Raw genomic sequence first — 12,604 nt, 5'->3', positions numbered from 1 at the left:
CCAATTCATCCATCTTATTACGAATGCTCCTCGCATTAAGACACACAGTCTTCAGGCTTGTTTTTTTAATGCTATTAGACGTATTAGAATTATTATTTACTGTGGCCACGTTTGATTTAAACCATTGATTTCTCTGACTGCCGCTTTTGTTTTTCTCCTTCCTATCTTTTGCTTTTATCCTCGTTTCCCTTTCCTCTGTCTCCCTGCTCAGGTTCCCAACCCCCTGCCATTTTAGTTTAAACCCTCCCCCAGAGCACTAGCAAACACTCCCCCTAGGACATTGGTTCCAGCCCTGCCCAGGTGCAAACCGTCCGATTTGAACTGGTCCCACCTCCCCCAGAACCGGTTCCAATGTCCCAGGAACTTGAATCCCTCCCCCTTGCACCATTCCTCTAGCCACGTATTCATCCAAAATATCCTTCTATTTTTACTCTGACTGGCACTGGTAGCAATCCTGAGATTACTACCTTTGAGGTCCTATTTTTAAATTTACCTCCTAACTCCCTATATTTCGCTTATAGGACCTCATCCCCGCTTTTTAGCTATATCGTTGGTGCCTATATGCACCACGACAACTGGCTGTTCACCCTCCCCTTCCAAGATGTTCTGCAGCAGCTCTGAGACATCCTTGACCCTTGCACCAGGGAGGCAACACACCATCCTGGAGACTCGTTTGCGGCCGCAGAAACGCCTATCTATTCCCCTTACAATAGAATCCCCTATTACTATAGCTCTACCCCTCTTTTTCCTCCCGTCCTGTGCAGCAGAGCCACATCTGGTGCCAGGAAGTTGGCTGCTGCTGCTTTCCTCTGATAAGCCATCCCCTCCAACAGCACTCAAAGTGGTGTATCTGTTTGAGAGGGGGATGTCCACAGGGAACCCCTGCACTACCTGCCTGCGCCTAGTACTCTGCCTGTTGGTCACCCATTCCCTTTCTGCCTGTCCAACCTCTACCTGCGGTGTGTCCAACTGTGTAAAACGTGCTATTCACGATGTCCCGAGCATCGCGAACTCCAATCGCAGCTCCAGTACCGCAATGCGTTCTGTCAGTAGCTGCAGCTGGATGCACTTCCTGCACGTGTAGTTGTCAGGGACACAGGAAGTGTCCGAGTTCCCACATATCGCAGGAAGAGCATACCACATGGCCGGGCTGTCCTGCCATGACTTACCCTTCAATTAATTGAATTTAAATTAAATCAATCAATCCCACTAATTACACTACAGTTAAATGGTTTACCAACAGTCCCCGCTACACCCGAGAGGCCTTAGTAACTATAAACCACAGAGTTTAAGTTTATAAAGCGAGAAATACTCACCAACCAATCACCTACCTGCTTTCTGGCGACATCACACTTCAAATACTTTTTACTTCTCTCTCTCCCTCTGAGCTTGGAGACTGGAGACTGGTACGCCTCACCTGAACTCTGGCACCCTTTTTAAACCGCCACTCAGCCTCGTCCCTCGCAGGTCCGCACCACCGCCGCCGCTGCTGTGGGGCCTCACCTGAACTCTGGCGCCCTTTTTAAACCGCCGCTCAGCCTCGTCCCTCGCAGGTTCACACCATCGCCGCCGCTGTGGGGCCTCACCTGAACTCTGGCACCCTTTTTAAACTGCCGCTCAGCCTCGTCCCTCGCAGGTTCGCACCGCCGCTGCTGTGGGGCCTCACCTGAACTCTGGCGCCCTTTTTAAACTGCCACTCAGCCTCGTCCCTCGCAGGTTCGCACCGCCACCGCTGCTGTGGGGCCTCACCTGAACTCTGGCGCCCTTTCTAAACTGCCGCTCAGCCTCGTCCCTCGCAGGTTCGCACCGCCCCCGCTGCTGTGGGGCCTCACCTGAACTCTGGCGCCCTTTTTAAACCGCCGCTCAGCCTCATCCCTCGCAGGTTCGCACCGCTGCCGCCGCCTCCGCTGCTGCTGTGGGGCCTCACCTGAACTCTGGCGCTCTTTTTAAACTGCCGCTCAGCCTCGTCTCTCGCAGGTTCGCACCGCCGCTGCCTCTAGATTTCCAAAAGGCCTTCGATAAGGTACCACACAATAGACTAATGAATAAGGTCAGAGAATGCGAAGTCAGGGGATATGTAACAGAATGGATAGTGAGCTGGCTTCAAGACAGAAAGCAGAGAATAGGGGTAAAGGGTAGCTATTCAGAAGGTGAAAAGTGAGGTCCCACAAATGCTGGGACCAATGTTGTTCACAATTTATATTAACAATTTAGACTTTGGAATCAAAAGCACAATTTCTAAATTTGCGGATGACACCAAATTGGAGGGGGATACTCAATACTGAGGAGGACTGCAACAAATTACAAGATATTAATAAACGTGCAGAATGGGCATATAATAGGCAAGTGAATTTCAACAGATAAATGTGAGGTATTACATTTTAGTAAGAAAAATAAGGAGGTCACTTATTACTTTGAAAATAAGAATCTAAACGGGGTAGAAGAGCAAAGGGATCCCGAGTACAAATACAAAAATCACCAAGTAGCGATGCAGGTTAATAAGGCCATAAAAAAAGCAAACCAAGCGCTAGGGTTTATTTCTAGAGGAATAGAATTGAAAAGTAGAGAAGCTATGCTAAACTTGTATCGAACCTTGGTTAGACCACACAGTACTGAGTAAAATTCTGGTTGCCATATTATAAAAGCATATAGAGGCACTGAAGAGGGTGCAAAAAAGATTTACAAGGATGATACCAGAAATGCGAGGTTATACCCATCAGGAAAGAATGAACAGGCTGGGTCTCTATCAAAACCTTGCATAATTTTAGAGTAGATACAGAGAGAGCGTTTCCACTTGTGGGGAAGTGCAAAACTAGAGGCCATCAATAGAAGATAGTCACCAAAAAATCAAATAGGGAATTCAGAAGAAACTTTTTTACCCAGAGAGTGGTAAGAATGTGGAACTCGCTGCCACAGAGAGTAGTTGAAGCGAATAGTATAGATGCATTTAAGGGGAGGCTAGATAAGCATGAGAGGGAGAAGGGAATAGAGGGTTATGCTGATAGAGTTAGATGAGGAAAGACGGGAGGAGGCTCGAGTGAAGCATAAACGCCGGCATGGACTGGTTGAGCCGAAAAGCCTGTTTCTGTGCTGTATATCCTATGCTCCTTACCTGCTGGATTCGGCAGCTCCTGCCTCACTTCAGCTGCCGGGTTTCCTGAGGCCTGGGAAACCTGGCCCACAGCCGTTAAATTTAAATCGCTGCCAAAATCTGTGGCATGCAGCCTAATTAACATATTAAAATCACCAACCCGCCTCAAAAATGGGTTACTCGGATGTCCCCAAACCCGACGTGGTTTAACCAGAAGCAGACACGTTTGTGGCGGGTTTCACATTTTTACCAATTTAACCCCCCCTCTTCCGCCCGTCGTTGGTGGAGGGGGTGAGGTACGGGGGAGAATTTCCCCCACGTCAGGTCCTGCAGCTGCAAAAGACATGCCAAGTCTAACTTTAGTTTCTTGAAGGATGATGTATACTATTAATGGCAGTCAGCCAAATAAAGACCCGCTGATTATGAAAGGCCCACTTGGATGACTTAATCAGGAAACAGCGAACCAACAAAATCTAAATATCTCCTTTCAGAGAGAAAAGAAATATTTTAAATTGTCTTGGAGGTAGAGGAAAATAAATTTAGGTTAAAAGTATTTGCTTTCTCCCCTCTTTCACTCCTTCACAATGCTTACTGAATTTGAGGTGATCAATTTTTCTACCCTTACTAGTCCCTCCCAGGACCTGCAGCTCCTGTGTCAAGAGGACGGTCTGTTCAAAGGTCACCACCAATACTGCCCTTAGTTAATCCAGTGCAGATTCCCATTAGATTGTATCTCACTCCCTCCACCACACGCAGGGATGCTTCTGGGCTTCTGTTTGGCATTTCCCCATAGACCTGCAACTGAGATTGGGAATTCAGTAGAGTGGGAAAGAAATCTGCAACAGTCTGCAACTCCACAGTGCACAACCTTGTTGCTTCCCTATTATTAATTAAAAAGAACACCGTAACTGGCTATGGCTTGTAACATTTACTACAGCATCAAGAAACATGTCAGGTGGAAAAAAAGCCAATGCAGCTGAAAATATGTTCAAAGAAACACTTCTTCACATTTAACCAATACCACACTCTCCTCCCCGAATTACGTAGTCAGTAAACTAACTAATTATAATTCAATAAACAATAGTGAATATTTCAATAATTTAAGGAAAAAAAATATAATTGCCTTATAGGATATTCATCTTTCTTATCAATGCATATAGTCTGCCCACGGCTGTACCATTCCCCATCATAAAATAACCTGCCATCTTCTGATCTGGCACTGTGAAGCTGTTTTTCTGTCTTGGTGGATGCTGAAGTTTAAATAAAAAGAAAGTAAATACAGTTTCATGGTCATAATAAAACATACCAATATATTATTAAAATTTTGCATTTCTACTCACCGTCTGCCTTTACTCTATGTGGCCCAAGCGTAGCCATTGCCTGATAAAACAGAATTCAGTATATTAAATTTTACTTGCTGCAAGATTTTAGAGGTTGCAAATTTACGTATAAAGAGGCCCTCATTATTTTGTTATCCGTTTTATTCCATCATTTACTACAGGCCTAAATGAGTATAGACATCTTTTGTCTATTTCTGGGGGGTGGGGGGTGAAATGACCATCAATATACACTAATGAAAAAAAACTAATTGAATATCTGGAATGAGAAAGTATCAATTTAATGACTTATGTGTTACCACAGTAGTATGAAAGAGAAAATGAAAACCCCTATTTAAATATGCATTAACAGTAAGAGCAAAAAGAAAAGCTTGCATTTACATAGAATCTTATTACATCCCTCAAAAGTGGTTCAAATTAAATTGTTACGTAGGCAAATGTGGCAGTCACTTTGCACATAGCAAGATCCGACAAGTAGCAATGAGATGAATGAGGTAATCTGCTTCTTGAGGATGGAATGTTGGTCAGATTGCTGGGAGAATTCCCTGTTCTTCTTCAAATGGTGCCATGGGATCTTTTACATTCACCCAAATGGCACCTTGGTTTGAAATCTCAGCCAAAGGACAGCACCTCCAACAATGCAACACTCCCACAGCATGAAAGTGTCGGTCTAGATTACAAGTCCAAATCATGGATCAGGGGACTATAGGCACGGATGTCAGTGAATTAACACTGTTTATTTTAATGCAGCTGATTTGCACTAGCAGGGCTATACAGCTTACTAGCTTATAGTGGTGGTACTAGTTTCTGCTAAAAACTGTGTCCCGGAGTTTCAGAGGAAACTGGAATGCCCACTTCCCCAACCACACAAATATAAGGACACAAGTGAGGGCACATTAATAGGTAGGCTGGTTTTAATGCACAACAGGATGCACAATAGCTTCTGTTGCATTCTGGTAATTTTAGTACTTTAGTGTAACTCCAATGTGAAACCAGCTATTTAGCAGATGGGTTCAGGCACACCAATTTTGGATTTGGCAATATTATATCATGTAACTGTACTTACCCTGACACTGGTATAAATGCAGTGCCAGGTCATAACATAATAGCAGCATAAAACACTGACAGTAAAGAGGTTGCTCTGGTGGGAGGGTGCTGTCCCCTCTGCACAAGGGTCTTAAATTCACCTTGAAAAGGATGCAGTCTGTTAGCAGATGTGGAGAATCAACAGCAGTTAAATCTTGCATGCCAGATTGCTGAAAAGCAGCAAATGGAAATACAAGAGGGTAAAGTCAATCTTTTACTTAAATTGATCGATGTTTTGCATAGTAATGCAATGTCACACTCAAGAACTGTATTCAGCTAATAAACCAAAATGTAATCCTCAAATTTCTTACTGTAACAAGTATAGCAGTCTTCTGTGCAAAACAACCTAAATGATCAAATCAAGCTTGTATACAGTACTGTGCTATACTCATACTGACTACCTTCACAGACACAAACTTTTACTTCATTGATTGAAGTGTTAAAACCAGTTGATACATCAGTTTGAATAAATTAGGATGTTAAACAGAAGGTACATCATGACCATTAGATAGGATAAAAAAAAATCTCCACAAGTGAAACTGACTAATAGGTCACTTTATTATATTACATGCCTGTCCTGGACAGATCTTAATTCTTAACACATAAAATCTATGCTTTTCCCAAATTAGCCAGCAAAATAAATCCTGGAGATCGCCGTTAGCCTGCTGAAAAGATGCATAACTGGGGGTGGCCGTATCTGGCAACAAAACAAAACAATAAATCAAAAACAGAATAATGTAGGTGGCTATTTTAGTATGTAATTTACATGATATCATTATTTTTTGTGGGTATCTTTATTCTTTTTTTACTGAAGATGTCTTTGGCTTCCATTTTTCAGACTATTCTTGCAAGTGAGCCCTAGTTCCCAAAATCCCAGAGTGTTCTCACTTGCTAAGATATCTAGGTAAATTCATAGGTCTGGATTTTGCGGCGGTAATGACGGCGAATTGTCAGCGTTTGGCATCATTACCCCATTGAAACTAAGCATAACTTCAGGATTTAGCGCATGCCCAGCTAAACGCGGAAATCCTGAAGTTGCAGTCAGTCATTCCCTGCTCTGCCACAGGCTGCACTTTGGAACTCCCCAGAGCCGGCAATCAGTGAAATCAGTTGAACTGATGAAAACTTAAGCTTTTCCGATCGAATTACACCGTGAATGTCAGTGTAATGGGGGTTTTAACGGCGTATTGAGTGCTCAACAACCGTTCTGGCCCTGAAAAACTAAATTTGCAGTGTGAAATGTCAAATTTCTCCATTATGATAAAAATTACTAGATTTTTAAAATATTAATATATATTTTTTAAAGTTTGTTTATGATATTTCAGCTTCTACCTTAATCCTATGTGTATGCCCCAATCTTTATTTCGCTCTCTGTAAAAAAAATTAAAAGAGCAGATAATCGGTATTTTTTATTTCCTGGTTTGCTGTGTGATTGGCTGCTCAGACAGCTTGATGACATCGTTGCTGCTCTATGCTAGAGATCCCCCTTTGACAGCGCTACAATCAATTTAACGTCGAGAAAGCTCAAGTTTTCGTCACAGAGATCGCGAGATTTTTCTGGGCACCTTTCTTTGAGTGCAGTGGCGATTACCGTTGCCTCACTGCTGATCGCAAATTCCAGGTCATAGTGTACCCAGGAAACGAACAGAGAACTCTCTAGTTATTTCCAACTACTAGTTTTATCATACAATCTCAATCTTTCCTGTCTTTGGGTGGCAGAATAACACTACACTAAGGTTTTAACTGCCAAACAAATTTATTAAACAGTACGAGAACAAGTGAAAAGAAGCAAAATACTGCGGATGCTGGAAATCTGAAATAAAAACGGAAAATGCTGGAAACCCTCAGCGTGTCAGGCTTTCCTGCCTCCCCCTTTCCCCTGGCTCTGTTCTTGCTTAAAAGCTGTTAATCTCTAACATTTTCCAGTCTGATGAAAAGTCATCGACCTGAAACATTAACTCTGTACGTCTCTTCACAGATGCTGCCTGATCTGCTGAGTGTTTCCAGCATTTTCAATTTTCATTATACATTTTTATAGTACTTACTAAGCTTCGCTAGCTCAAGTAGTAGGAAATAAAAAGTTCGTAGCAATTGTGCTAAACTACAATACAATTAATTTTTTTTGGCTCTTCTCTCTTTCTCTCTGGGAGGTATCTAGCCTGACTATCTCTCTTTGAAGGCTCTACAGACACACCGATTTGAAAAAGACTGGGTTACACATACCCTTAGCAAACAGTTGGGACCCAGTGAATTTAAGTAACTGATAAATTCAAAAAGTGCTGCCAATCAAAAACATATTTGAACAAATTGCACAAAGGTTTGTATTTGAATTGAATGTCTTGGCTGCTTCCTTGGGCATCTGCCTGACAACAACCACTGATTCAGCAACAAATGTATTAAAAATAAGCTGTAACATTCTTCTGAGTGAAGCTGGTTTTCAACCCCTTTATGTTCAATGATAGAGTTAAAGAAACTCATTAAATTAAATCTTAGAAAAAATATTCATTTTTGTAACAGTTATGTTAAAGTGTTTCATGGTTATGACATCATAATTATGGAAAAATAATCAGTGTGGAGGAAAAAAGCTTAATGATGTCACATTAAAAAAAATGTTTTACTTATTGAAATGCGGTATAAATAAAAACACAGGATATGATGCATATCCTTGTGACATTATAACTATATGTCACTTGTAGCTATCCCACGAGAGCTATTGCTCCACCCAATTGGTGGGATACAAATCATACACTACAGTTGCTCTATCACAGAAAACTCAAAATAAGTTTTGATTTGAGAAGATAGTCATAAACTGCTCAAGCATCTCTGACATTGATGATAGAAGTTCAATCCCTCAATGCATTACTGCCTTGTAACATGGACCTACATGAAGTACTAGCATCATTTTTAACTGAACAAAAAGATGAATTTAATGAGTAATGCAAACATATTTTGGATGTCACCTTGGTATTGCAATTCCATAATTCTGGAAATGGTACTTCTACTTACATGCAGAACATTTGTGTAGAGAAATACATGTGAAATTCTATAACGGCAATATTTTGTCCAGAATGCTTTCACAAAGTACAAAACTGTTTCAGTTACATAACCTCGGCTTTGGTTTGAAAAAGCAACATATGGAGAATACAATAATAGGTTCTGCAAAATAACCCTTGGTTTTGAAAAAAAAAAGCAGAAATGTGCTGCTTAAGTGCCCTGATAATCAGACACAGAGGCTAGTACTTTCTAACTATAAAACAGTTTTAGATGTTAAGGAACATCATAAAAAGAAACATACTTTTCTAATTGTGGTCCAGTCTTCAAGTATATCAAGGTCTTGTAACATGTAAACTACATAAGGACGTTTGCTGGTTAAGGAAATTCCCAGAATCTGAAAATTAATTCAATTTTCTCCAAAATCTGAATATATAATCAAAAACCAACAATCATAGAATGCTTAAAAATAAGACACATGGTATCCTTTCATTTTCACGGTAATATTACATGGAATGACCACATTTTAAAACATCAATAAGCATACTAATTTCCAATGGGCATTTCCAATACAGGAAACTTTCGATTTACCGGCACCTAAATAACCGGAAACCTCGGTTAACTGGCAAAATTCAGGAGTAGGTTCAGGTAAGTTTTACTTCATATTGTACTTGCCTTCCTCCATCTGTTGCTGTGCAAGGGTGTGGCTGCAGCTGTTGCTAAGCTACAGAGATGCTTGGACCTTGTGACCATTGTTCAGCACTTGTGCAACAGGGTTTGTTGCTTTATACGGAGCTGTCAGCTCTCCGTATCTTTTACTATAGCTTTCGGTTATCCGGAATTTTTGATGAACCGGCACCACGTCGGTCCCGTCGGTGCCAGATAAAAAAAAAATTTCCTGTACCACAACAAATATTATACATTAAAACACTAAATATTATATGTATTGATTTCAAGAGAAACTCTACAAAATTATTAGTTTTCCCAGTAGGGCCAACAGTCAATAGCAGATTGTTTGTAACCGTTTACCAGTTGACTTTTCTGAAGCACTTGGTTTGTTGTAAAGATGAGCTAAAAATAAAAAGGATATCAGAGACAACCACTGGCTTTTTCTTTTTGTCTGGACTAAATGGATCTTTCCTCTTGTTTTTTCTGGACTGTAGTTCATCATTCCATAGTTCTGAAAAACACAGGTTATAATATATTAATGCAGATAGTGCATTTAATCATGAGAATGAGTGGTCCATTATTAAAATATAAATTAGTAGTTTTAATAAACATTTATTGGCACGTTATTAACAAGAATCAAAAACATCGTATTGCATCGGTAGTAGAACTGCCAATTTTCTTTTGTCAATTTTAGTTTCTTTAATTTTAAAAGGTATACAATACTGCAGTACCACAATAAAGTGCAAACCTGCAAATTTATTAAGTATACTTAGTTTGAACTGACATAGCTAACATACCTGATGTGATGTCAATGCTGTGCCGGTCTTCTTCAAGTCGCCGGATTCTCTCCTCAAGTTCACTTTGTACAGTATCATACAGAAGCAGTTTCTCACTCTAGTAAGCAACAAAATATAGGTTATTTATTTGGAATCATTTTTTATTACGGATAACTATTTCTTTTTCTTAATTCATTCATTCTTGGGATGTGGGCGTCACTGACAAGGCTGGCATTTATTTCCCATCCACAGCTGCCATTGAGAAGGTGGTGGTAGTCCTTCTTCTTGAACCGCTGCAGTCCGTGTTGTGAAGGTGCTCCCACAATGTCAGGTGAGGTGGTGCAGGATTTTGACCCAGCAATAATAAAGGAAGAGCAATACATATCCAAATCAGGATAATGCTGAACTTGGAGGGGAACTCGGAGGTGATGGTGTTCCTGTGCATCTGCTGCCCTTGTCCTTCTAGGTGCTGGAGGGCACGGGTTTTGGAGGTGTTGCCAAGGAAGCCTTGGTGAGATGATGCAGTGCATTCTTTAGATGGTACACAATGCAGCCACAGTATGCCGATGGTGGAGGGATGGGATGTTTAAGCCAGTGGATGGTGTGCCAATCAAGTGGACTGCTTGGTCCTGAATAGTGTCAAGCTTTTTAAGTGATGTTGGAGTTGCACCCATCCAGGCAAGTGAAAATATTCTATCACACTCCTGACATGGCTTGAAGGTGGTACAGAGTCTTTAGGGAGCCACTCGCTGCAGAATAATCATCCTCGGACCTGCTCTCGTAGCCACAGCATGTGTGTTTATTTAGTTTCTGGTCAATGGTGACCCCAGGATGGTGATGGTGTCGTACTCTGTGTTGGTAATGACATTGAATGTCAAGGAGAGGTGGTTATGCTCTATCTTGTTGGAGATGTTGATTCTCTGACACTTGTATGGCGCAAATGATACTTGCCACTTATCAGCCCAAGCCTGGAGGTTGTCCAGGTCTTGCTGCATGCGGCATGGACTGCTTCATTATCTGAGCTAAACACTGTTCAACCATCAGTGAAAAGCCCCACTTCTGAAGTTATGAATGAGGGAAGATCACTGATGAAATAGCTGAAGATAGTTGGGCCTAGGACGATGTCCTGGGGCTAAGATGATTGGCCTCCAACAATCACAACCATCTTTCCATGTGCCATAAATGGCCCCAGCCACTGGAGGTTTTTCCCCTTGAAACCCATTGATTTCAGTGTTACTAGGTCACCTTGGTACCACACTTGGTCAAATGTTACCTTGATGTCAAGGGCAGTCACTCTCCCCTCCCTTCTGCAATTCAGCTCGTGTCCATGTATGGACCAAAGCTGTAAATGAGGTCTGCAACCAGGTTTCTCTGGCAACACCAAACTAAGCATCATTGAGCAGGTTATTGGTGAGTAAGTGCCGCTTGATAGCACCATTGACGACTCCTTCCATCATGTTGCTGATGATTGGGAGTAGACTGAAGGGGCGGCAATTGGCCGGGCTGCATGTGTCCGTTTTTTTGTGGACAGGACATACCTGGGCAATCTTCCACATTAATCGGGTAAAGGCCAGTGTTGTAGCTACACTGGAACAGGTTAGCTAAGGACAAAGGGCCAGTTTTGGAGCACAGGTCTTCTGCACTACAGCCTGGATATTGTCAGGGCTCGTTGCCTTTGCTGTGTCCAGTGCACTAAGCCATTTCTTGGTGTCACGCAGAGTGAATCAAATTAGTTGAAGATTAGCATCTGTGATGGTGGGCACATCAGGAGGAGGCCGAGATGGACCACCTACTTGGCACTTCTGGCTGAAGATGGTTACAAACATTTCAGCCATGTCTTTTGCAATTAAATTCTAGGCTTCGCCATCATTGAGGATGGGGATGTTCATGGAGCCTCTTCCTCCAGTTAACATAAGAAATAGGAGCAGGAGTAGGCCAATTGGCCCCTCGAGCCTGCTCCGCCATTCAATAAGATCATGGCTGATCTGATCCTAACCTCAAATCTTCTATCACTCTCCATCCCACCCGAACCCATGTGATCTCCCGGGAGAGGCGAAAAACCAGATAAAAAACCCAATGGCCAATTTGGGAGAAAAAATCTGGGAAATTCCTCTCCGACCCATCTAGGCGATTGAAACTCTTCCAGATCACTCTGTCCCTATATTTTCTACAGTACTTACCTTCTGTAAAGGCAATCTCCACCCCAGCCAGGAACAGGAATAAAACCATCTCCTGAGATCTAACACAGAATTAGAACACAAGTAGGAGCAGAACCAGGCTACACGGCCCCTGGGCCCGCTCCACTACCCACAGAGCCATGACCATTCCGAACCTAGACTCATGTCCAATTTCCTGCCCGCTCCCTGTAACCCTTAATTCCCTTAACTTCTAGGAAACTATCTATTTCTGTTTTAAATTTATTTAATGATGTAGCTTCCACAGCTTTCTGGGGCAGCAAATTCCACAAACCTACTACCCTCTGAGTGAAGAAGTTTCTCCTCATCTCAGTTTTGAAAGAGCAGCCCCTTATTCTAAGATTATGCCCCCTAGTTCTAGTTTCACCCATCATTGGGAACATCCTCACCGCATCCACCCGATCAAGCCCCTTCACAATCTTATATGTTTCAATAAGATCGCCTCTCATTCTTCTGAAC

General features: G+C 42.1%; 1 protein-coding gene across 1 annotated transcript in view; it reads right to left on the bottom strand.

Moving 5' to 3' along the window:
• The window catches only part of brms1la (BRMS1 like transcriptional repressor a), a 39,109-nt gene that overhangs the window by 6,393 nt on the left and 20,112 nt on the right, over positions 1-12,604 (bottom strand). Inside the window, exons 4-9 of the mRNA XM_086002314.1 lie at positions 9,972-10,068; positions 9,596-9,685; positions 8,810-8,874; positions 5,616-5,684; positions 4,432-4,471; positions 4,215-4,341 (exon numbers count right to left, since the gene is read on the bottom strand). Of these exons, the coding sequence (XP_085858440.1) occupies positions 4,215-4,341; positions 4,432-4,471; positions 5,616-5,684; positions 8,810-8,874; positions 9,596-9,685; positions 9,972-10,068 (488 nt within the window). The remainder of the gene's footprint in view (positions 1-4,214; positions 4,342-4,431; positions 4,472-5,615; positions 5,685-8,809; positions 8,875-9,595; positions 9,686-9,971; positions 10,069-12,604) is intronic.

Source organism: Somniosus microcephalus, chromosome 12 (genome assembly GCF_052327205.1).
Source record: "Somniosus microcephalus isolate GS21.2 chromosome 12, FLI_Smic_1.0, whole genome shotgun sequence".
In the NCBI taxonomy this organism is placed as follows: Eukaryota; Metazoa; Chordata; class Chondrichthyes; order Squaliformes; family Somniosidae; genus Somniosus; species Somniosus microcephalus.
The sequence above is the reverse complement of the archived record's forward strand: the minus strand, read 5'-3'. Positions and strand labels throughout refer to the sequence as shown.